Below are 25,225 nucleotides of genomic sequence, written 5' to 3'. Positions count from 1 at the left end.
AAACCATGTTGCTTTGAACCTTGGTGTTGACCTTGAGCCATTGATAATTGAGCTAACCAGGGTCCCTATCTTTGCAGAGATCCGTGCCCAGCTTGTGGAGCAGCAGAAATGCCTGGAACAGCAGACAGAAATGAGGGTTCAGCTCCTCCAGGACCTACAGGACTTCTTCCGCAAGAAGTCCGAAATCGAGATGGAGTACTCGCGCAACCTGGAGAAGCTGGCTGAGCGCTTTATGGCCAAGACCAGGAGCACCAAGGACCATCAGCAGTACAAGTAAGAACATGCCGGGGGTTGAATCATCTTGTAGCCATTGTGTTGAGCCTAGCCTGCTTAAAATGATCTCCTGCTCTGCTAAGAAACATCCAAAGTGTGGGCCATGCTGCTCCTGGAGGGCCTCGGGTCCCCGGTGTTTGTAGGTCTTTTTACATCACATACTTTATTGGTTCAGTCGAATAAATAATTGGTTCACTTTAGTAATTGGGAGATCTTGTGGAATAACACATGACCCAGAAGCTTGCCAGTACTGGTATTAAGCATCACCAGAAAAATAAACCCCAGAAACAAACAATGATTGTGGTGTTTGTGGAAGATTGTCTCAATTTAAAGACAATAACCTAGTTTTTCAAACCCATCTTTGGAGGACCAGCTTTTTTCTTTAGTCTCTTTAGATCCACATTTGCATCAAACCCAGTAAACTGATTCCATTCAGTGACTAATTAGTTCAATTAAGAGATCAGGTGAAATGAAAATCACCAGTGCTCTGTCCCGGATTTGAAAAACACAGCTCTAAATCGCAACGGTTCTGTGCTTGCTCTGTGAAAGCAATGGAAGCTCCTTAATTAAAGGTATCTTTGTATCTGGAACTAAGGTTTGACTGTAGTTGAGCTTAGGCAATTTAAAACCAGTCCAACTAAGAAAATGGTCTTCCTCTGGGGATGTTTAATACTTATGCCTTTCTGGAGTACTCATCTCATTGGCCTAGCTTTGTTTAACGTATGGTTCCTCCACCTCAGTAAATCCATTAATACAACCGTTTCAGTTTGTGTAGATTTTTGCTGAATAATGTATAAATAGTTTGTTTCCATCTTGTTGTTTTGATAATTTTAGAATACATTACTTGTGTATGGTTGTCTTCTGTATTAATCCAACACCCCTGTAAAAAGAAAAAGAGGACCGGATATACAGTTCCATAAATATTTGGACAGTGACACAATTTTCATCTTTGTGGCTCTGTATGCCACCACAATTAATTTGAAAGGAAGTGTAGACTTTAAGTGTAGACTTTCATCTTTAATTTGAGTGTAGTTACATCCAAATTGGGTGAACAGTATTGGAATTACATGCATTTTTATATGTGGTCCCCCCAATTTTAGGGGCTCAAAAGTAATTGGACAAACTAACATAATCATGAATTAAATTGTGAGTTTCAATACTTGGTAGCAAATCCTTTGCAGTCAATGACTGCCTGAAGTCTGGAACCCATAGACCAGATGCTGGGTTTCTTCCCTGGTGATGCTCTGCCAGGCCTGCACTGCAGCTGTCTTTAGTTCCTGCTTGTTCTTGGGGCGTTTTGCCAAAACAAACCAATCAGAGAGATAGCAAAAACATTAGGAAGACCACAGAAAACAACTGTGGCGGCTGACAGAAGAATACTTTCCCTGCTGAAGAAAAACCCCTTCACATCAGTTGGCCAGATCAAGAACACCCTCCAGGAGGTAGGCGAATCTGTGTCAAAGTCAACAATCAAGAGAAGACTTCACCAGAGTAAATACAGAGGGATTACCACAAGATGTAAACAGGAAACGGGAAGACCAGATTAGAGTTTGCCAAAAAACATCTAAAGAACCCTGTACAGTTCTGGAACAACATCCTATGGACAGATGAGACAAAGACAACTTGTACCAGAATTATGGGAAGAGAAGAGTATGGAGAAGGGAAGGAACTACTCATGATCTGAAGCATCCCACCTCATCTGTGAAGCATGTGATAGCATGGCCATGTATGACTGCTAAGGGAACTGGTTCCCTTATATTTGTTAATGATGTGACTGATGACAAAAGCAGCAGGATGAATTGTGAGGTGTTTAGGGCTATATTATCTGCTCAGATTCAGCCAAATGCTCCAAACTCATTGGACGGTGCTTCACAGTGCAGATGGACAATGATCTGAAGCATACTGTGAAAGCAACCCAAGACTTTTTAAGGTGAAGAAGTGTAATGTTCTACAATGGCCAAATCAATCACCTGACCTGAATCCAATTGAGCAGCATTTCACTTGCTGAGGGCAAAACACACCAAGAACAAGCAGGAACTAAAGACAGCTGCAGTGCAGGCCTGGCAGAGCATCACCAGGGAAGAAACCCAGCATCTGGTCTATGGGTTCCAGACTTCAGGCAGCCATTGACTGCAAAGGATTTGCAACCAAGTATTGAAACTCACAATTGATTTCATGATTATGTTAGTTTGTCCAATTACTTTTGAGCCCCTAAAACGGGGGGAACCACATATAAAAATGGATGTAATTCCTACACCGTTCACCCAATTTGGATGTAACTACCCTCAAATTAAAGATGAAAGTCCACACTTAAAGAACATCTTAATTATTTCATTTCAAAACAATTGTGGTGGCATACAGAGCTACAAAGATTAAAATTATGTCACTGTCCAAGTGTTTATGGACCTAACTGTATATGCACGCCATTCATTTTAAATCCTGTGTGATAAATATATAATTTGTTGAGAATAGAGGTTCTTTCTCGTCACCAGTGCTAAAATGTATTTTGAGGACTGTTCCAAAACTCTTATTAGGATTCCACCCTCTGGTGGTCTTGTTGTCAAACCACCACCATAGCATTTTTTCACTGGTTAAATTGTCCATACTTTTGGAAATGCAGTCATCTTAAGGCCATATTTTTTATTAGGTTTAAATAAATACAATATTTAGAATTTTATATGTAACCTATGTGAGGGAAGGAAAGACATTCTTTTTATACATGTCTGTATTACTGTTTAATTCACTTTAAACAACCAAAATAATGCTGCTTGGTGCACTTTTTTTTAATTGCTTGAGCATTCACATTTAGGATTATTTTTCTTAACACAGACATTAAAATCGAATTTTTACAGTTCTAGAGGGGGAGCGTTCAATCACAAAGCATAACCTTGGGAGCAGTAATACTAAGTTTAAGAAATTATGTAATTTGTCACAGTACTACTAAAAGAGTCTAGTCTGGTTTAGTGGAAAATGAACTCGTACCCTAGCAGAGTCGCGTGCACACTTCTTAATACAGGAATGCATGTACACATTTATACCTGGTACTCTTTAGTTTTTATATACAAGAAGTGAGATACATTAATAATTATTCTAAAATAATATATACTAGTTCAAAACACAGGGCTCCTGTTCAGATTAGCCACAATGTAAAAATGTACTGTTGATACCTTTGTTTTTACATGTGGGTCTTAGAAGTTATATACTTTTTATGTCGAGCATAAAATATGATTGAATAATGCATGTAATATGATTTTTAACCACTGGGTATCACGTGATTTGAATTCAGTAACATGTTTGAAAACCTGGCAGGGTTTTACGTTATGTTCTAAAAAGGAGGCATTAAGAAAAGCATTTAAAAACCTGAGTTACTCCACTATGTATAATAAGCTGCATAAACATTAAAATGAGCACTTAAATTGTTCCTTAATTAGCTGACATCTCTGTACTTGGGAGATGGGCAGGCAGTAAAGGCAATTGGAAAACATCACTAAGCTTTCTATTTCAGAAATATTATGAACAGTTTTTCTGCTCAGGACATTTGGGGGTTTAATTTAGAAAGACTATCTGGGAATTCGGTGGCAATAAATGTCCCATTTGGTTTTCAGCAGTAAAGTATACCTGAATCCAGCCCCCTTGTTTCTGCAGTTCGTACTAATTTTTAAAGGCATGTCCTCCAGCCGCCCAGTGCTGTACAAACTCTTGTAAATATTACACTGTCTGAGACCTTGGGAGCTGCTTAAGCTGTTTTCTTTCTTGATTTGTTACTCCCTGACTGGGACTGACTCGCCTTAAGTTTTGACAATTTGCCAAAAAAAAACCAAGAAGAAACCTGTTTTGACCGCTTACGGGGGGATAATTGGTACATTCCATTAGAGTCCTTGGATCAATCTTCCTAACACACTCAGTAGAAGCAGAAAATAAGAAATTAATCTGGACTGAAGCCACAATAGTGGAAATAGTGCCTGATAACACCTTCCACTGTATACCTCTATACTACTAAGCCTATGAGTCAAGTAACCATGAAGAAAAACAAGAAACTATGGGGAAACGACCAAAAAAAAGAAAAAGCAGATTTTGTTGAATTGTGAATGTCAACTTTTAATGCTGATGACTTGTTGGTATGTCAAGGTAAAATAATACAAAGATACTCTGACAAAAACTGCAATAAAACAATTGTATTGATTTGATGGTTTATTACTGTGAAATTGACTGACTTAAATTCTCAGTACAGCATGCGTCATCTCGTTTTTAAATTTGACTAATTTGAAACAGAATAAGTATTGAACCATTTCCTGTGGGTGTTTTGCTGTCCATATCCTGTGAGAATTTTCCGGTTTCTTGAGGCTGAGAAAGACCCCCACAATTTGCCGGCTACAGCTGGATCGGGAACCTCCTCTCTTGGGATCACTTCACTTCCGAGACCATGCGGGCCAGACAGGAAGTGAGGCTAAAGAGTTGCACTGACGTTTCCCCCTTAGTAACAACATCGCATGCAGTGTGTTTCTTGAGAGAAACAGGTTGCAACATTCGAAAACTCTGCTCTAGTTTTGGACAGACACACTTATGAAGGATATTAAAACAATAGGGAAACTGTGGCATAAGTCATGCTGTTTAATATTTTGAGTTTTAATACTGAAAGTGCATTGTATATTATAGAACATTGTACACTCATAGGTATCTGTAAAATATAAAGTAACAAGTAAAGTGTAAGATTATATGATGCAGAATAGCCCTACACAGTAATGCAAGAAACAGCACAGCAGATAAGGTGAAGGATTACAATAACTCAGCCTTGAACAGCAACATTACAATATTGCTATATTATAGGCTTGAACAGCAACATTACAATATTATAGCCTTGCAGCGACGAGACCTCACCCGTATGCAGAATGTGAGCCGGGTTTGGGAGTTACGAGCAACAGATCGCATGATGTAACTTAGTGGTGACCGTGTTTTTTTTTTGGTGGTGTTTTTTTAAGGCCCATTGCTTGAATATTACATTGTTGCCTATTTTTATTGTATTGCCTATTGCTCTGAACATTTGGGCCATATGATGCAGATGGGTGAGCAGAAAGATTTTCCTCAGTTGATGTTTTCCACATACCAATCCATGTACTGCGTCACCTATACAAACTATCATTAAATGAATAAAACAAAAATGAACACTTAGTTTGTACCCATGACAAATTAACTCTTTGATTGATTTTTGTATTATTATTATTTACTATTTTGTATCATGAGTGTACTTTTGTTTATTGCAATCTAATCAAAGAAAGTCATCAATGTTTGTTCATTTTTAGGCAGGTAGATGCATATCAAAAGTGGATGATTTTCTGGGATTGATTTTTAGATCAATCTTGAATTTGTAGATAATGTATGCCTGGAAAGTTTTTATGGGATTATGAAAAAGCTTCTCAATGTCGAAGCAGCTGCCTTGGAACCACTGTTACTAATTTACACACTGTGAAGGTTTTCTGATTATATTTTAAAGTGGGCTATCTATCACTGGTTGTTTTTTATTATAAGATGAATAGCCTTTAAGTTGGGGGTGCTGTCACGTATAACTCCTGTATTCTTTCCATAATCATCCTTGAGAATTAATTTGAAACTGTTCATGATCTGTTGTTGAAATTAGTTCTATAAGATCAAAATGCATCCTGAGTATTCATATTATGTTGTAAATCATCTTGATATAAATCATATGGTAATTCATTCAGCACTTTTGAAAATCACTACAAGAGCGTTGAAGACTCACAAACGTACTATTTTTGGTATACTTTGAAGAAATAAAATACAGAATTTGTTTCAGGCACTCTTAGCATCACTGCAGTAAAAGCATTATGTATATTATTCTGGATTAAATTTAGACTCCTCTTAATGGTGTGAAACGATTGTTTTTTGTTTAACTCTGCAATATGCTTTGAGTACAATTCAAAAGCTGTATTAATATCGGCTATATTCAAAAGTAATTTCCAATGTAACTAGAGAGCTCATGACCTTGGCTCATCTAAAACTGCCTATTTAATTGCACATTCAGTGCTGTGAATTAACACTATAACACTATTTCATGTCATTACAGGGGCATAAGGTGGAAGTAATATCCATGGCATTCAATGAAAAGTCGTGTAGGACGCGGGCTTTCTTTGCAGCCTGACAGGGAAATTCCTGTTGAGTCATAAAAGTCTCGGCACAACCTCCCAAGATTTACTGTTACCATTACTAATGTCTCAGTTTCCTTGTTTGTTTTATCCTGTCCCATGCAACTTTTTACGAATTCATTTGGAATTATTTAAATGTTTCAGCCATTACAGATCGAACACCAGCACTATTGACCGCAGTCAGTTGTTCTGTTAGTGTCACGGCCACAGAGATGTGTGTTTAGACAATGCGTGCTGTAGCAGAAGTGATGTTACAGTCTAAATCTCCTCGTAGTGACTCTACTTCATTAGTATTTGTCAAGACATTTGTCATTTTTATAAATCATTTGAAATTGAAACTGATTATTTTCTGGAAGTGTCCCAGGCAGAGTAATATAGATCAGAGTATTGGTGTTCAAAGAGAATAGTTAGTGGGCATGCTGATTATATAGGAGGTAACAGTTTTCCCATCGCTCCAATGATCCCAAGATGCTCCGAGTTACAGATGAGAGCCAAGGAGCTTTGAGCCTTCTGAGATTTAAAGCTTGCCAGGGCGGGACGTGTAAGGGGTTTGCAAGGGCTCAGGATCAGAATAGCCACAGCTTATTATTAAGATCATGACCTTTGTCTTATGAATCTTCTAAACACAGAGACATTGAGATTAATAACCTTGGAGGAGGAGGTTAAAAAAAAGAACATGGTCCTTTTCTTTAAATGAGACAATGTAAACCCATTTCATTTCCAAGGGATCCAACTCTCCCTGAATGTGATACCATTCATTCTCTGGGGTCTGCCTGGCCTAATTAATGTTCTTGCAGGGTATTGAATGTTTTTTGGTATTAAGTAGGGCATTAAACTTCCAGAAGTTACATTTTTAGCACCGTTTTGCGTCATTGCCTTGTGGTGCCAGCACAACTGGGGCAGCAGGTAACCTCATTAGATGGCCGTGGCTCAATACAGATGTCATGCGTTTGTTTGACAGATTCTTTCCCCTGGATTTCGTCCGTTCTTTGGCGTTAGAAGAGCTCTGCTGCATGGGAGGGTTAATTGCTACGATTTAATGTAGCATCAGCAGCCACACACAAAGGCTCAATTTCTATAATTGTGTTAACGCATCGTTATGCTGGCTAACTATTGTCCCGATCATTGTGGGTTTCTTTTTTTTTTTTGTATAAATATCTCAGCCAACAGTGACTGATCCGGTAAATTGGGACTGACCGTTCACAAGCCTGGCCGAGTCTCCTGTGTACTGAAGCAGTTTAGTACGATCAGTGCACTGGTGAAAACCCCGGGGAAGCAATGCAGCGGATGTTAGAGCAGGTTGTTATCCAGCCATCAGTCGTGATTGAAGTTGCTTATTTGAACCCTTACACACCAGTCTGCTGTCTGCATATATAATGTGGTTTGCAGGGACTCAAGGAAAAAGCAGAACGAAGACTCGTCTGTTATAATTGAGCTCCTTATCCTTTTAGCTGTGCCCATAATAGATCTGCATTCACAGCAGGCTTATTAAGGCTGTATTTAATGTTAGTCAGATGCTTGTTTCAAAGCTGCCACCTCTGTCATATTCCTTGCTTCTCGTAATTTCTCATTATGGGCTGTAGATATTCTACAGCTGTGCCACATAGCTTTTACTTCAATTAGATTAGTAGTCTAATTTATTAATTGAACACAACATGGTGGTGAGAAAAGCCTTCTTTATAGATGAAAAACAGATTTTCATTTCAGTGTTAGTGTTGTTGACCCTTTGAACTTTTGGGCCATCATTAATGTTGAGTTTTACTCGAGGGACATTTTTCACTGAGTAATTGACGTCATATTGAACATATGGTTCAGAAAAGTCCCAAAATGTCATTACTTTTGTCACCACAAATGTAGTAAAAATTGATCAGTTTATATGTTGGTAATAACTCACATTTCCCCCTTCTAAAAGAAAAACATATATTTTGTACAGTGGATGACCATTCCTAAACAATTACTCGCCTTTAAAAAATATTGTTTGCTGGATGCTTCCTTGTCTGAGGAAGGATTTGACAGGAGAAGCAGAAGGTGCAGAACTTTTTTGTCATTTTACAAATGGGCTCCTTGTCCTCCTTAGGAAAGACCAGAATCTGCTGTCCCCGGTAAACTGCTGGTATTTGCTGCTGAACCAGGTGAGGAGGGAGAGCAAAGACCACGCCACCCTGAGTGACATCTACCTGAACAACGTCATCATGCGCTTCATGCAGATCAGCGAGGACTCCACACGGCTCTTCAAAAAGGTGAGGATCACCCCTCAGACGGTTTGATTAATAATCTCCCAATTCTTTTAATCATCTCAGTTAGTCATTTTATTGAGGCACATTGACATGTCGATTAAGCGGCAGCAGCTACAGACATTTATTGAAAAAGACATGCATTTCTTTATTACAAATATGTGTAATTCAGTATTATTTGTTAGAATGTAAAAATACATAATTTAAATGTTCAAATGTAGTAGTCGGAACACATAATTTTTTAACAAAAGTGTAAAATTGAAATACAATAAAACCAGCACTGATACAATTTTCTCCCACATACATTACATGTTTGTTCAGAAATGCACATAGTTTTATATTTTATTAGGGGAATATTATCAAATGCCTCTGTCTAAATGAAAATAACATTTTGTTGTGGTTCATAACTTTCTTTCTCTGATGTTTTTACTGGAGGAAGTCACAGCTGGGAATCTCAGCCTTTCATTTTCTGTGTTTTTGTTCTAGTGATAAATGTCAGTCTGTTGTTGACTTTCGAGTGTGGTCTAAAGATAGCTTACAAATTGTGCAAAATAAATTATATCCAGCGGTTTAGAGAATACCAGGTGGATATCGTTGTGTACCTTAGCTCAGTGAAATGCTTTTTGATTGCAATGTTTTTGTCACAGTGTTTAGGTCTATTGATGTCTCCTTTACAGCATCACTTCATCACCATTTATACTAATCTTAATTTGTTTCTAATAAGTCAAATCTAATTACTATAAATTGGGAGACTTGAGGACATAGGAGTTGAATTACAATTGTAATAAGCATGTCACATAAAATGCAGGGCTTCCCTATTCATAACTCGAGCACAAAGAAGACCAGGCTGGCATATCTTCTTTATTGTCCTGTCCTTTAACATTCAAGTTTGTTCCATTTCCTATTGTGACTTTTTGTATTACCTCTTTTTATAAATTTTCTGTATTTGTTCAAAATTGCTTTGCAAAAGTAAGGAAATGGACACGATGTGTGATAATAGAGACACACAAAAGTTTTACACTCCATTTTCTCCTGTAAGTGGTGTTTCTAATTCCACCTTATTCATCAAGTAGTGATGTGTGAAACAGACAATGACAGGCTACACATAGTATAATTGAAATTTATTTTCAATCTGCAAGGTTAATTTCATTAGGTTTCATGCTACATATATATGTATATATTTACTCAAAAAGCTGAAGGACATCTTTTGTGATTTGACAAAATAAGGTACAATGTATAATTCAGACCATTTTCTCTATGATCTACACCAACCAGTACAAATACCTTTTAAATTTTTTCAATATAACACAATATTATGAACTTTATGAAGAATGGATCACTGAGAATTATAACAGTTTTTTCCTCTGCAGTCCTGATCCATGGTGAGATACGGTTGTTGTGCCGTTCTCAGCTGGTTGTTGTGTGAATCATAGAGATGATTTTCTGAAATTATATATACATTATCTAGCAAAAAATAAACGGAATTGACTCCAAGATGCTGGTCTCTTTGATGTTCAGCATCCATTATGGTGTCTGTGCAAAACACAAAGTAAATAGAGAATAAAGGTTGTGTAGACTCAGTGTGGGCAATAAGCAGCTACAACAGTGATTCTCCCCTGTACTGTTATAAGCAAGCAATCAAACATCAGTTAAAGTTAAATAGACATTTTTAACTTCAGGAATAAATTAATAAAAAGTGCTGTGCTGTGCTCTGTGGTAGAATGATTTCTGGAGTCATGCCAAAAGTAAGTCCCAACCACGGTATTAATCTAATGTAATAATCTGCATTAAAACTCTGTGTCCATGGCTGTGTGGTAGACATTCAATCTGCTGTCAATTACAGCATTCCACACATGATCCAAAATGGATTATGCACTTGCAATGCACTGAATGAGCATGTGGCAGCCACACTGCCACAGATACTAAATAAAGAACTGTAATATGTTGGGCGGTTTTGGGGCTGTTTGAAGCTTTCTTAATGCAATGAAACAGCACTGCAGTTATTGCCCCTAAACGTGGCTGCAAGATGGAGTTTGCAAACGGGGGATTTATGTGTTGAGAATGCAGGAGAATTGTGGGATGTCTGTGGTCTCATCTGGAACAGACAAGGACAATTGCCTCCTCATGGGGCCAGAGGAAGAGGAAATTGAGGTATACAGTAATTCTCCTCTGATGATAACACTCAAGTCAATAAACTAAACCAGGCAGTGGTAATGAGAGACAGCGGAAAAGGGGGTGGGGGTGGGGAGGAACTTTGCAGATGTTGCCTATTACCCAGATACATGCTGCCGATATTACTGAGCCCTTTGATGAGACTGCACTTTCCAGCTGCAAATCTGCACAAGCTCTGGTTGAACTTGTTGAAGAAGGATGTAATGAAAAGACACAATCTAAGGAGCTAGAATAATCAGTCCATTAGGAGAATTTCAGGATCCACTGTACTGACTGACAAAAGGTTACTGATTTTATAGGAAATGTAGTGAGGAAAAAAATCCTTTGAGCTCTAACTGCAGCAATGCCTGAAAGTTGACAGCAGGAACAGCCAACTGGAACAAATCCTCCCACATGCTAGCTGTGACCCAGAACTTGCACGAGATAACACAGTTCCTCTGAACTCCAGCAGGAAGGCGTGTTGGGAATCTGTCAGCGCTGCGAGCTATGGACCATCCACAGACAAGTAGTTGACATGAATCCAGTCAATAAACAAATACTGGGATTGTTGCCTAACTTTTCTTTCTTTTTCTTCCCTACTCCACTAAAAGCAAGCAAGCAAGCAAACGTCCCCTGGGAATCGTTAGCAAGTTTAATTTCATACTCAGCCTTGTTAAAGCCATATAAAAATACACAGAACTCTTTTGTCAAATGGTATGTATAACCACTGTAGGAATGTTGTGGTTAAAATATATCATTTTGTATCTATCTTTGGTTCAAACCTTTTTGGCTTAGGAAGAAAATGCAATGCTTGTGGCAGAACAGAAGCCCAGGGAGAGGTTACACATGGTTCAGCTTTAATGGCTGGAATTAAGGGAGCTGAGGGCTTCTAATGTGACAAAAGGGAGCCAGGATATGCATACATAACAGAATGATATTTTAGTTCCTGAATATGTAGATTCATCTCTGTGTTTTACATATAGGAGGAGCTGACTAAAAGCAGAAGGAACAGAGCTGTTATAGGCCAATTAGCAACCTTGAGAGGCTTCCGGCTGACATGAGAGACTGAATTTGAAAACTACTGTGTCTGACCCAGTGTTTTGTGCCTTCATCCAAACTACTCCATTAACCCCAGATGAGAAAGGCATAGACAATGGAATGGTTTAAATGGATGTGAAGGTTCGAGACTGGGCCTGGCTAGACATCCACTCCTTTCAGATTTAATTGACATTGCTGTCTCCATTGTTGTGTTTTTCTTTATGGTCATAATAAACAGAACATTTGATTCAACATCGCTTTAGTCCTGCTGGAAGATGACATGGGCCTAGAGTTTGCCCTACTCATGAATTGCTAATTACCCAGCCAGAGTTGAATTTCTTGTCTGGATCCACTTTCTACTACTTATAAAATAAAATGCCATAGAATGTTAGTACTTTGTGATTGGCTGGTAGGTCAAAGTATGAGATGGTCTCTAGTTGTAAAAACATCTTAACCTTCTTTATACTATAAAGCTTCAATCCTGACTGATGAAGGAGAAGCAGTAGAAATAAAGCACTCTACAGTTGATCTGCAAGAGGCTTATCCCCCCCATTCCTCACTAGTAATCTGTTCCAGTAGGACCATCAGAAGGACTAGTTCACGAATGTGTTCCTTATGGAAAACCTGGTGCTTTTGACTTTTGACCCTTTATCAGAATGGACAATCTTTCACAAATAGTCTTTCATAAAGGTAAATAAACAGAAGTGCCCTGTCATTATGCTTTTGCAACTTCTTTGATTAAGATGTCTGTCTTTTAACTTTTAAGATTTGGAAGATCATACCGTGTTATTTGCATCAAAGGCCTGGCATCTATTTTCCAAACTGCATTGCACCTGTAATGCACAAGATAATCCCCCTCTGCCTTTGGTTTCGTTTTGGAAGAACTGAAGAGAAAAGAAGATTATTTTCCTGTATTTCGTGTGGCTTCATCAAATAAACTGGCCAGGTTTTAACAGAACTAGACAGGAAATCAGGAGATCAAGACCTTTGCTTTCAGCTCCTTTTGATTTGGGAGTGGAGAGCATTTGCAGTTAACAGCAAAGAGGTAGGGGATAGTCCTTGGATACGTGCTGTGCACTCCAATCATGCTGATATACTGCACTCCAGCATGAAGGACATTGGGAAGCGTTTCAGGTTTCAGTCAGCGCAATTTTTTGGTTGAGGTAAAAGCGGTTGAGAGCACTGGAGGTCACCTGTAAATGTCGACTTTGACCACATTAATTAGTGCCATACATACAATGACAAATATATACCACATTTTGAAGCATGTTACTACTCTTGCCCAACATGTAGTTATTTACTTTTTGGTGATTTGGCTCATTGTTAGTTTTTCTCATTGTTAAACTTCACGAACAAAAAAACTGCACCCTGACATTACGGTACATGGGGCTGTTACACGCTTGGACAGACTTGTAGTTGAGGGTATCCTTAAATTATCTGCCCAGCGCATTCTTTGTTTTACACTGTTTTATTTATGTGAGCTACGTTTCTGTGGAATTGCAAGCTGAGTTTTCAATATCCAGCCTCCGGTCTAAAAGCCTTTTCAGTGTCCCAGCTCTGCTTGAAAGCCCATTGTGTGCATTAAAATCAGTTTTCTGCTGTTGTCATTTTAAGAGTACAACTTCCTTTTACTTACGCTTTTTCATTTGAAATAGTTTTGTTTTTTGTTGCCATTTCATGCCACCATTTAACCATTTAGCCATCCATTAAAACATAGAACAGGGTAAGCTGGTAACTACTGTAACTGGTAGACACTTGATGGTTTTGATTTACAGTGCCTCTTGAAGCCTTTATGTAATGCCATATGTTAAATGCCAGAAATAAAACTTGGTACTGAATGTACATATTTTTGTATTATTATTGTTGTGACACACAGAATTACCACTGAATCTCTGTGCATCTTCAGTTTTTGGACATCATAATTATTAAATTTGATTTAGCAGATGACCATAGTAATTTTCTTAATCAAACATTAGAATATAGGGTGGGGGATGGACAGAGAGAATGATCCCTTTATATATAGTATCAGCATGCGGCTCACTGTTATTCTTAGCATGATTTATCCTGCTGTTTATTTTTATGATCTAGGCCTGGATTAAATTAAATGTAGTACTCGTCGTCCAATTGCTAAATTTAAAACCCAGTACTTTCTGGCTGGTGTCCATTTTTTAGAAGCAATAAACCACAAGTGAAGAAGAGCCACATTAATGTACTGTTTGTCCTCAACTAACTTAACTGGTTAGTTCAAGGTTCTGATGGACTTAAAGGTCCACCCCTTACTTCAAAATACCGACCAACCCTTATAATGTAGAAATAAAACCTCTTATACTGCTGTATTTAATTATATCAATGAGAAATTAATATTCTCACAATCAGTAGATATATTTAAAGCCAGTCCTAATCCACTACAAAAACAATTAAGTCATCCAAAGCATAATTCAAATATAAAGTCTGTTAACACTTCCAGTGAGTAGTTCGTAGATTCTCTAGCATGTATGGCTTTTTTCAACTCTTGCATATTACATTTGCAGTGTTACACGATCTCTGTGCTGTTCTTCTTCTACTTCGCTTACTATTCCAGCAGAAGTAGCATCAAAAAATACATACTAATGCTGAGTATTAATATTAGTCACTGTAGTATCCTTCTTGGTAGCTCACACTGTCACAAAGAAATTAAAAACTATAGTTAGCATAATTCATGGTACCCACAAAGCTATTGAAACCCTGAACTCTATAAATAAACCTTTAATGGGATGCAACAAAGTAACTGCACTGTCGATGAACTGCTAGAGCAGGTCTGTCACCTGTCTTGTCTTCTAACTAACTTTGAAAATGAAAATAAGTGCCTCATTTGGAAACGTAGTATTTCATGGACTGAACCACACTACAACAGTATACAGCTGTGCCAAGATAATAAAGTAAATGTCAGTTTTAATAGCATGAGATTGCATTTTCATTAAGCACCTAATTATATGCTTCGTTATATTTGTATGTTTTATCGATGTTCTAAAATAAATAAATATGCCTCTGTGACTGGCTCTATTATATGCACATCCTAAAAATAAATGGAAAGCCTTCACATACATATTTTAGTTTCTCAGCAGAGCCATTTTGAAAAGACCAATTGTCTGACCTTGCATTGTGACACGCAGCGATTGCTCATAAAAACGAGAGGACTATATTAAAACTACTAGGAATAGGCAGTTGTAAATATTAAGTAGGGCACCGCGTCAGCACCTGCACTTTTTTTTCTCAGCTGATGGGGGATTTGAAAGGGAACTTGATGAGCCACAACACAGCTGCAGCAAGAATGCCATTAATAACAGGCTGGCAGAACCAGGCCATTGTCACTCCACACTCATTCGGATCTCCCCGCACGAGCCCAGCGGCCCTATTCAGTTCTTCTCCTCCACACCAAGGAGCTCCTTGATGTGGAGGAGAAGAACTGGACTGGTCAAGTGACTTCCTTCTGTACAGCTTGACATTAATGTTCTCAAATTAGTTAAGTAAACGGAAAACCCAATGAGAGTGATTGAGTTGTTGGGGTCAAGCCCTAGGTTAGACCCACAATTTGGAGTCATGTTTTATATATAGGTAATAGTAGCACTATTAGTAATAGTAGTACAAAGCCAAGCAATATGACTTTCACGAGATCTTTTGACACAGAGGTGATGCTGGGATTATTTTACCAATTCAGATTTACTAATAACTGCTAGTGCGTCTGATAGCTACATCTTTTATTGCAGGGAAAGGGAACAAACTACATCCCAGTGATCCAAACCCCAACCGATAAACATTGCTGCTCCCCAGATGGCCTCTTAAATTAGCGTCCTGAAATATTGATGTGACATTTTCCATTTTTTTCCCCCCTTCGCATACAAAAACAGGTGTAAACATAGCGTACTGCTACATTTTTTATGACTGTGGCCCAGAATGTTTCAGCTGTCTGCTAACCAAAGCATGAGGGGCAGTGGGTGTTCTCCAGGGTTATGGCAGAAGATGTGTGCTCTTGTAAACGGTTTACACTACATTAGTTTATGTGGATTTTCACATGTCCACTCTGTAGTAGCTAAAGTCCTGTAGCTGGGGTGCAAGTTATAGGTGATACTCACTCCAGGGGCAGTTCTGCTGACTGTCAGTGGGCCTCTTTGCTGTTGCTTGTGGGTTGCCAGTTGAAGAGGCCTGGTTCAAAAGCAACCGGTTGTTTTTCTCCACTCTTACCCCCACCCCCACCCAGCTTATGAGAACCAGATTCAATCTTGGTCTCCCTGACTCAACTCTGACTGGAGTAAAGACGGCTCACCAACCTCAGTGCCAGGCCATACCCTCTGTTCACCCACTGAGCACATAATACCTGAGCTCCTACCAGACGCACTCAGCATGGGGCAGTGAGCCGGGCTGGGCGAGGCTAATGTTGCCCCTCGCATTCCCTCACCTCTGAGTAGTAATGCCAGCTTTCTGTGTTATACAGACGGAGTTGGTTTGTATTTTGGAATTATACTTTATTATTAACTCCAGAAATCTTCTTTTACACAAGATTACTTATGGGACTAGATACCTTTCTTGTTATTTTGTCATGTCCTCAAGATCTGATGTGTTAAAAGTATCATCTGATGTGTTACATTCTCTGTGTACTACACAGCCTAGATTGGAGGCTAACATTGATTTTCAAGGCTTGTCTAACTCCATATATTGTAGGGAAATGCTTTGAGAATTGGATTAGTGTTCAAATAATTGGGTTAGCAAAAGACTTTGAGTGCAGTTTAAGACTAGACAATCAGCCAGGTAATCCATTATAATTGGCATAGGTTTCAGAAGGCCTCTTATTCTAGATGCATAAAATACAGTCTGTTGAAGGGCTGTGTGAAGTTGACTTTGAACAGAAATAAATAAATGTACACCTCGCAGTAACTGTGATAATTACAGTCTGAATATGTGCTTTGTCCAGGTGCTGCATTAAGTTCAACTTTGAATGGTACTATAAATGCTATTGAATCCCACTGCCTGTTACCAATAACCTTGTGAATTATGTTGTGCTGTATAATTAATTCAAGCACATCCTCTTATTAAGTGCTACACACACTACTAACTTGTGAAGAATAAAATGAACTGCAATTAATTACTGTGACCAGTAGACTGTGATACTTTTCACTTCAGTTTACACAGACTTTGTATTGCTAGCTAAACATTCGTTTCAGTAAGCCTGTTTTGAATTAATTTTAGTTTGGTCAAGTGAGGTAATATTTTGTGTATGAATGTCACTTTTCTTTTTCTTAATCAGTTACTCTCCAAAAATGGTCGTATTTGTTTTTAATGCAAGTTTGTTTTTATTTTTCAGAGCAAAGAAATAACGTTTCAGCTCCAGGAAGATTTGATGAAGGTCCTTAATGAGCTTTATACAGTAAGTATTTTTATTAATGGATTTTTCATGTATTTCAGCTAAATCTTTTGAATGAACAGTGCATTTAGTTTCCGACTGAAATTAATTCACAACCATGGAGATGTCAGTGTAATGAGGACAGTGCGCAATATGCTTTCAAACCATTAAACTGTAATTTTGATCACATTTGTTGTTTCATTGGTTGGCATCTGTGCTGCCACATGGTTGCAGAAGATTCGAACTCTTTCTATTAAAAATGTGATGTTGTAGCACACCTCATACGCACTGAAGACTGATTGTGTAGTAAATCTCGCAGGCAGATATGGACACGTTTCCAAATCTATGACCTTGGTAGTGTAAGGCAGCTAAACTACCAATCAATACTTAATTCTCTTTGCTTTAATTGCAGCTGTCAAGGTCTGTGTGACACTAGAAGAATCATGTTTCACATGGCTCATGTCAGACTCTAATTAAATGCAAATATATGCACAGGTAGTGGACAGTTTAATTTCATGCTGTATTTTGGTCACCTTCCTCCTTTCATGTTATGAGATGTTTAATTAATGCAGTGGCAAACTGAATGATTCAGCTCATACACTGCAAAATGTAGGCTTTATCAAATAATTAACAGGGTTTTTATTGGGTCAGCAATTAGTAAGTGCTACTCCTTTGAATTTTATGCATTAAAAGACATGATGGTCATTCATCACTGCTTTTTTTTTTTTTTTAATAACTTTTAGCTGAATTACTTGGAACTTGGCTTTCTCCTCATCATTGTAAATGTTTGAATAAGAGTTTTCCCTGAGCTGGCTGCCAGCTTTTAGAGTAAATTATAAAGTTCAATCAGAAACAACATAGAAGTCAAGATCGCAAGATACTTACTTTTTAAATTTGCTATCATGAAAATGTTTGGGGTTTGTTTGTTAGACCTATACTTCTCAGTGATTTCTAAGTATTCCTGGCGCATTTAATTTATGCATGACCTGCATCGAACTCTTGTACCATTGCCCGAGACCTGTAATTCTTTATTTTTCTGTACGCTGTTCTCTCTCCAATAAAATGTGCTGTGTCACATAAATATTTTTCCCACCCATAAATTATATTACAATTCCACAAGGACTGATCTAATTCTAATTTATGATCATAACCAGAGATATCGTGAGATACTTTTTGCAAATGCAAATTTGAGTCTTGACATGCTCCAGTAAAGTTAAATCTGCTCAAATCAAACCTGCTCCTGATTCAGACTTGTCTCTAGTTTGATTGCACATTAATAGACGACACCGATTGACTGTGGAAGTTTAATTGTGCTGCTATAAACCAATCAGTTCAACTGCGGGGCTCAACCATGCCTATAATCCCGCCCCTGTATGTTAATCTGACCCAGTCCCCGCCCCTACATTGTATTTAATTTTGGCACTCTTCACGTAGAGCCATCGGGTAAAACAAAACATTGACACGCTGCAATACAATGGCATTTAATTCAGTCACTACCATCACGATGCTTTAAGCAATGTAAAACATTCATATTACATTTCATTGTGGAATTAAAATACTACGATGCTATAAAGCAATCCAGCAGGGATAAGACACAAAAATAAGCTTGTATTGTTTAGCAACGTGTGTATTGTATTTAATTATGGCATGACAATTTCGCAACATCCTGTAAAGCAATACACCAATAATTTTTCTATTTCAACATATGTATTGTTTTGTGTTTTCGCACTAGAAAGCTTCCATATAGATTGGCCTACATTTATCGTTAAAATTTGGGTGCAAAATCATTCTTCTAAATATATAAATATACCACCCTCATCTGTTCGTATTTCTGTATTTCATTTTGTAAGGTGGTGAGATTATGGTTTCATATGCAGGGTTTAAAAAAGCTACATATTCTAAGCAGAAGGGTAAAGGATAATATAGCACTGGAGCTTTCTTTATCACATCTTAATTAGTTCTATATCTCCGAATCAAAAAGAGGCTAATGAAATCCATGCATTCTTGTTACTTTTTCAAATGAGTAGCTAATAACTCCCTAGAGAAATTAATACCAATTGCTATTTGAATAAGGTGGCAATATTGGGTGTCCCTAATGGCAATTACAAGACCTTTGTACACATATATATAGAGTACCAAAGATTATGAAGGCTGATAGCATTGTTCAATGGTTCATGCTTCTCTAAGAGAGATGTTTTATTTGGTGTAGGACAGCATTTGTCTATAGCATGTTTTGGTAGCACTTTACTGCAAGTGAGGAACAATGCTGCAATCACTGGGTACATTACCAAAACCAGTCAATCAATTGAAAGGGATGAGTGGTGAGTATTGTTTATTTTTATTTTTTCATATTCTGAAGTTGTGGATGATTCATACATATCCAGATCTGTCCATCCCTATTGGAAAGCTTCCAGCATGCTAGCAGCACAAGACAGATTACACCACTGACACTGATCCCCAGCATCAGCCATCAGTGATTCTGATATTAAGCCCCCTCTACTTGCAATAATGATAGACCTCTGGAACTATAATGATAATCCTATGCCTGCATAAGCTGGTTAAGGACATGAAGACCATGGTTTTCAATAAAGACAAATATTCCCAATAAGGTAAACTGCTAGCACTAACTTCACATAACTCCATCAATGGTAATAGAGTTCTTTCTTACTCTTAAGCTGAACAGAATCAAGTGCTAGCGCTACACTAAGTATCCCTGAAAAAGACTTGTATTCACAATGTACAGTACAGTGTAAAAGTTTTTGGCAGTTGTGAAAAAATGATGTAAAGTAAGAATGCTTTCAAAAATAGACATGTTAATAGGTTATATTTGTCAATTAACTAAATGCAAAGTGAGTGAACAAAAAAAATCTACATCAAATCCATATTTGGTGTGACCACCCTTTGCCTTCAAAACAGCATTAATTCTTTTAGGTACACTTGCACAAAGTCTGGGATTTTGTATGCATATAGTCAGGTGTATGATTAAACAATTATACCAAACAGGTGCTAATGATCATCAATTCAATATGTAGGTTGAAACAATCATTAACTGAAACAGAAACAGCTGTGTAAGAGGAATAAAACTGGGTGAGGAACAGCCAAACTCAGCTAACAAGGTGAGGCTGCTGAAGACAGTTTACTGTCAAAAGTCATACACCATGGCAAGACTGAGCACAGCAACAAGACATGGTTGAGGACCGTAGACGCAGTGGTCGGCCAAGGAAACTTACTGCAGCAGATGAAAGACACATCATGCTCACATCTCTTCGCAATCGGAAGATGTCCAGCAGTGCCATCAGCTCAGAATTGGCAGAAAACAGTGGGACCCTGGTACACCCATCTACTGTCCGGAGAAGTGTGGTCAGAAGTGGCCTTCATGGAAGACTTGCGGCCAAAAAGCCATACCTCCATCATGGCAACAAGACCAAGCGACACAACTATGCACGAAAACACAGGAACTGGGCTGCAGAAAAATGGCAGCAGATGCTCTGGACTGATGAGTCAAAATTTGAAATATTTGGCTGTAGCAGAAGGCAGTTTGTTTGCCGAAGGGCTGGATAACGGTACACGAATGAGTGTCTGCAGGCAACAGTGAAGCATGGTGGAGGTTCCTTACAAGTTTGGGGCTGCATTTCTGCAAATGGAGTTGGGATTTGGTCCGAATGAATGGTCTCCTCAATGCGGAGAAGTACAGGCAGATACTTATCCATCATGCAATACCATCAGGGAGGCATCTGATTGGCCCTAAATTTATTCTGCAGCATGACAACAACCCCAAACATACAGCGAAAGCCATTAAGAACTATCTTCAACATAAAGAAGAACAAGGAGTCCTGGAAGTGATAGTATGGCCCCCACGGAGCCCTGATCTCAACATCATCGAGTCTGTCTGGGATTACATGAAGAGAGAGAAGCAACTGAGGCTGCCTAAATCCACAGAAGAACTGTGGTTAGTTCTCCAAGATGTTTGGGCCAACCTACCTGCCGAGTAGAAGAATTGATGCTGTTTTGAAGGCAACGGGTGGTCACACCAAATATGGATTTGATGTAGATTTTTCTTCTGTTCACTCACTTTGCATTTAGTTAATTGATAAATATAATCTGTTAACATGTCTATTATTCTTACTTTACTGCATGTTTTCACACCTGCCAAAAACTTTTGCACAGTACTGTATTTGGTGAACCCATCCTTGACCTTAATGATTTCTGCGATTGTATAATGGCCACAAGAGAGTTGGCCAGAGGAGTTGGCCACAAGTTACTGTAGCAGGTTGCAAGTTGCCTTTATTTAACTTTGGTCCACCACACTCACCTAACTTTAAACATGATGCTGCAGCACAGTACGTTCAAATATAAAGAATAATTACACAGACAGCCCTTGGTAAAGCAGAACTCAAACACTAATCTTTTAACTTTATAAATAGAAATGTGGATTTGTGTCAAGACCTGCCAATAACCTGCAGATGTGAGAGAGCTGGGATTCACAGTCAGTGATGTTAAAGCCTGTACTGCAAACATGTTTTTAAAGCATGTTGAGACACAGGTCTATAAATCATCCAAAACTGAGCTTCAGAATGTGCAAAGGTGCACAGGAATATATCATCTTAAATCAAAGCTTGCTGACATGTCTGTGATGATATTAAAAGTGTGTGGCACTGTGGGGGGGATCTAAACTGTGCTGGGGCTCTTAAATAGGCATGCTTTAGGAAAAGGCACGCCGACCACCAGGGGTTTGGTGTAAGAAAATGGAGGTTTATTTCACCTCACCCAGGATCCAGGGAATGGCACCACCTCCTGAGACAGTCTCCACGGGTATCGCCCCGCCATGGCATCACCAAGTGTCATGAAAGCAAGTCTATACTATCTGTAATGGGAGTCGACCCCATGAAGAATATGTCTCATTGTAGTGGAAGTTCACCTTCGCTTTCCATTTACTAATGAGCTCAATTGAGTCAATGTGGCAAAGGTCTACATCTTAATCTCAACTAATGCCTACTGGGGCCAAGGCCCATGCCAAGTTTTGTATCAGGAGAAGCTTTATAATGTGTCCACTCCACTTCCTAAAACCAGAGTCTTTAGCAAATCAATACAGTAATTAAGGTTTTCCACACAGGCAGGTCCTGAAAGAGCTTGGAAAGATCTCTCCCCTTGTGTATTTATCTTTATTTTTTTAATTTATTTAATCAGAATACATGCAAAAGCCTTCCTGCATATCAATTAAAATCAGTCCGTTATGTCAATACTACACAATGATTGAATTTGAGTTCTGCACTTCTGTCAGCTGTCTGTCTAATTATAGTTACACCACATTACCTAAGGAGGAATTAAGAAATCTGTATCATGTGCAATGTGCATTTATCTGTCTTCCTAATTGAGAATATAATTTGCCTGCATTGATCTCTTTCTCATTCTCGAATTTTCCATGTCTCTTCCTGCACCCTAGCATTCACAGTGACACAAACTCAGTTACTTTTTGTACATCTTACATTGTGGGGGAGTAGATAGAGGGAGGGGTTATTGCATGCTGTCAGCTAATGATTTCAGTTCTGTTCTGCTTAGTAAGTAATTGGTGTGTTGAAGTGTCAGCAAGGTGAGTGTATTCATTGTTGATGTACGTGCATCCCTCCCTGCCCCTTATCTGAACTATTGCTTATAAATCATGCAGTACTGAGCTTCACAGAGCTTTCAAAGACGAGATCTTAACAAAATCTTAAATGTTCTAAAGCAGCTGATATATTAGTGATCAGATTTAGAGTTATGGTAAGACCTTTAACAAGTGGTAAGGAAGTCAATCAAATTAGCACTTTGGAAAAACAACCCACAACTGACCAATGTTTTAAGTTTAAAGAGTTGCAAACGAGCTATAAACAGTGAGCATGCAATAAATACTAGTACAACTATTATTGGAGTCTGTGATAATTCAGTCTCGGTTGGGAAAAATAAACTATTTTTAACGAGTTTTGCAAAGAATATTTTCCCCTGCCTTCTGTGGCACATGCATTAAAAAAAGCCTCTGCATTTGTAGAGTTGTAAATTATAGGACAAACTTAGAACTAGGTTATTACTATACATAAAAGACATAATGATAGGCTGCCTAAGATGATTTCCTTCCACAAGCATATGGCACTCATCCTCAGTCACTACTATTATTATTGGGTTGGTAACCTTTGCATGGTTTCAAGAAAAAAATAACATATAAAAGAAATGAAATAATGATAAGTTCAGAAAACAGTTCTATTACTATACTCTAGTACTATAAATATTTCCTCTTTGAAATAGATTTTTTTTAAGTGCTCTGTATGCTTTTCTGCACCCTCCTGTCGCTGAAGAAATGAATAAAATGTTTCAGTAACTCAGTTCATGCCATCCTTGCTGAGGGAATGTGTGTACTCAATGGCCCTGAATAGACGGGTTCAACTAAACACTCAGACAGCCTCACACTTGTTTGTCTCACACTTGAATCACGTTCTTTTCCTATTTTGTCACTACTATATGTACTTCAAATTATTTCTGGCAAAGTAATAAAATGCCTGCAATAACTACGGCTCGCTCTTACCAGTATACTTACAGTGTAATAAGTTAAACATGTATGTTTGGAATCCATATGAAATTAAGAGGAAACCATATGTAATACTTAAATGATCAACAAATGTATCCCTTAAGCTATTTGCTATTTCCTTTGCCCACAGTTGTAGAAATGGTGTGATTGAGATTATTTTTCCTTTCCCCAATGACATTGTTGGTTTGTGGTTTTGACTTGGAAACCACAGGCTGTAGCTTTAAGAAGACTTCAGCAGACTGTGGTACTTTAGCAGACTGGGACCAGAGAATGTCACTTTTTTATGAGTGTCAGCATCTGCCCTGCAGTCCACGTCTACTTTGTCCCTGTGTTTAATTGAAAACGTGGACGGCTGAAGGCTTGTCCCTTAGTCATTGGCACCATAATTATGCAGCATTTCCTAAAAGTAAGCCGTTAAGATGCATTTATTTTCTTCAGATGTGTTCCAATATGTATTCTTTTGTCTTTTGTGAATGTTCTGTTGGCTAATAATAGGTTATTTCAATAGAGATTAAACATGTTGCATTGCATTGTAAGGTGGATTATGCAGATCTTGCACCTTACATAGAAAATATATAAATTCAATTACGTGGGGTGGGAACTTTCTGCTACAATGTGACTAATCCAATAAAGGCCTCGTCTGGCGTGTAGAATGTGTCACTGAATTGTGTGCATTCTAGGTTAGCAATATTACAAATACTAGATGGCTTTGACAATACACTTTTTGGAGGACATCCATTTGTCTCATCCATGCCAAAGATGCACAAAGACATAGCTGTGCGTTGAGTTCATTGACAAATTGACGATTCCAAATGGGGGTGGGGGGAAACGGTTGGACAATAAATGCAGATTCCCAATAGTTTGAAAACGTTCATTCTCCGCTGTGGCTTCTACTTTACCAGCACGATGCTTTGTGCGACGTGTGACTGTTCTTTGCTGTGCGCAGGTCATGAAGACGTACCACATGTACCACACCGAGAGCATGAGTGCAGAGTGCAAGCTGAAGGAGGCGGAGAAGCAGGAGGAGAAGCAGATCAGCCGCTCCGGCGACCCGGTCTTCAGCATCCGCATGGAGGACAAGCACCAGAGACGGAGCTCTGTCAAAAAAATCGAGAAGATGAAGGAGAAGGTAAGAGGTTTCGGCCGCAGGTTTGGAGACAGATAACTGGCAACTTTAAACTTCTCCTGGACCGGTCCCCTGTCCGTTTCTTAAATTGTATGAAAATGGATGAAATGGTCTTCTTTACACCAACTCTCAGGGGAGAAAGAGCATAGCAGTAAAAGCCAGTCTTGGCCATTGTGTGTTCTACAAGCATTCTGCACTCTGACTCATACAACACTTGATACGTCTGGCATGAAGGAAGTCGCTGACGGATGTATAGCTTTATAATAACCTTCAAGAAGTGTGGGGCCGAGACCCTTCCTGGGAGGAGTG

At 38.5% G+C, this 25,225-nt stretch overlaps 1 protein-coding gene across 2 annotated transcripts in view; it reads left to right on the top strand.

Moving 5' to 3' along the window:
• Nucleotides 1-25,225, top strand: part of srgap1a (SLIT-ROBO Rho GTPase activating protein 1a) — a 119,879-nt gene that overhangs the window by 47,788 nt on the left and 46,866 nt on the right. For both annotated transcript variants that reach the window (XM_066724234.1, XM_066724235.1), the window contains exons 2-5: nucleotides 78-273; nucleotides 8,509-8,671; nucleotides 17,193-17,255; nucleotides 24,737-24,919. In XM_066724234.1, coding sequence (XP_066580331.1) covers nucleotides 78-273; nucleotides 8,509-8,671; nucleotides 17,193-17,255; nucleotides 24,737-24,919 — 605 coding nt within the window. The remainder of the gene's footprint in view (nucleotides 1-77; nucleotides 274-8,508; nucleotides 8,672-17,192; nucleotides 17,256-24,736; nucleotides 24,920-25,225) is intronic.

Source organism: Amia ocellicauda, chromosome 15 (genome assembly GCF_036373705.1).
Source record: "Amia ocellicauda isolate fAmiCal2 chromosome 15, fAmiCal2.hap1, whole genome shotgun sequence".
In the NCBI taxonomy this organism is placed as follows: Eukaryota; Metazoa; Chordata; class Actinopteri; order Amiiformes; family Amiidae; genus Amia; species Amia ocellicauda.
This window is presented reverse-complemented; position numbering and strand designations above follow the sequence as displayed.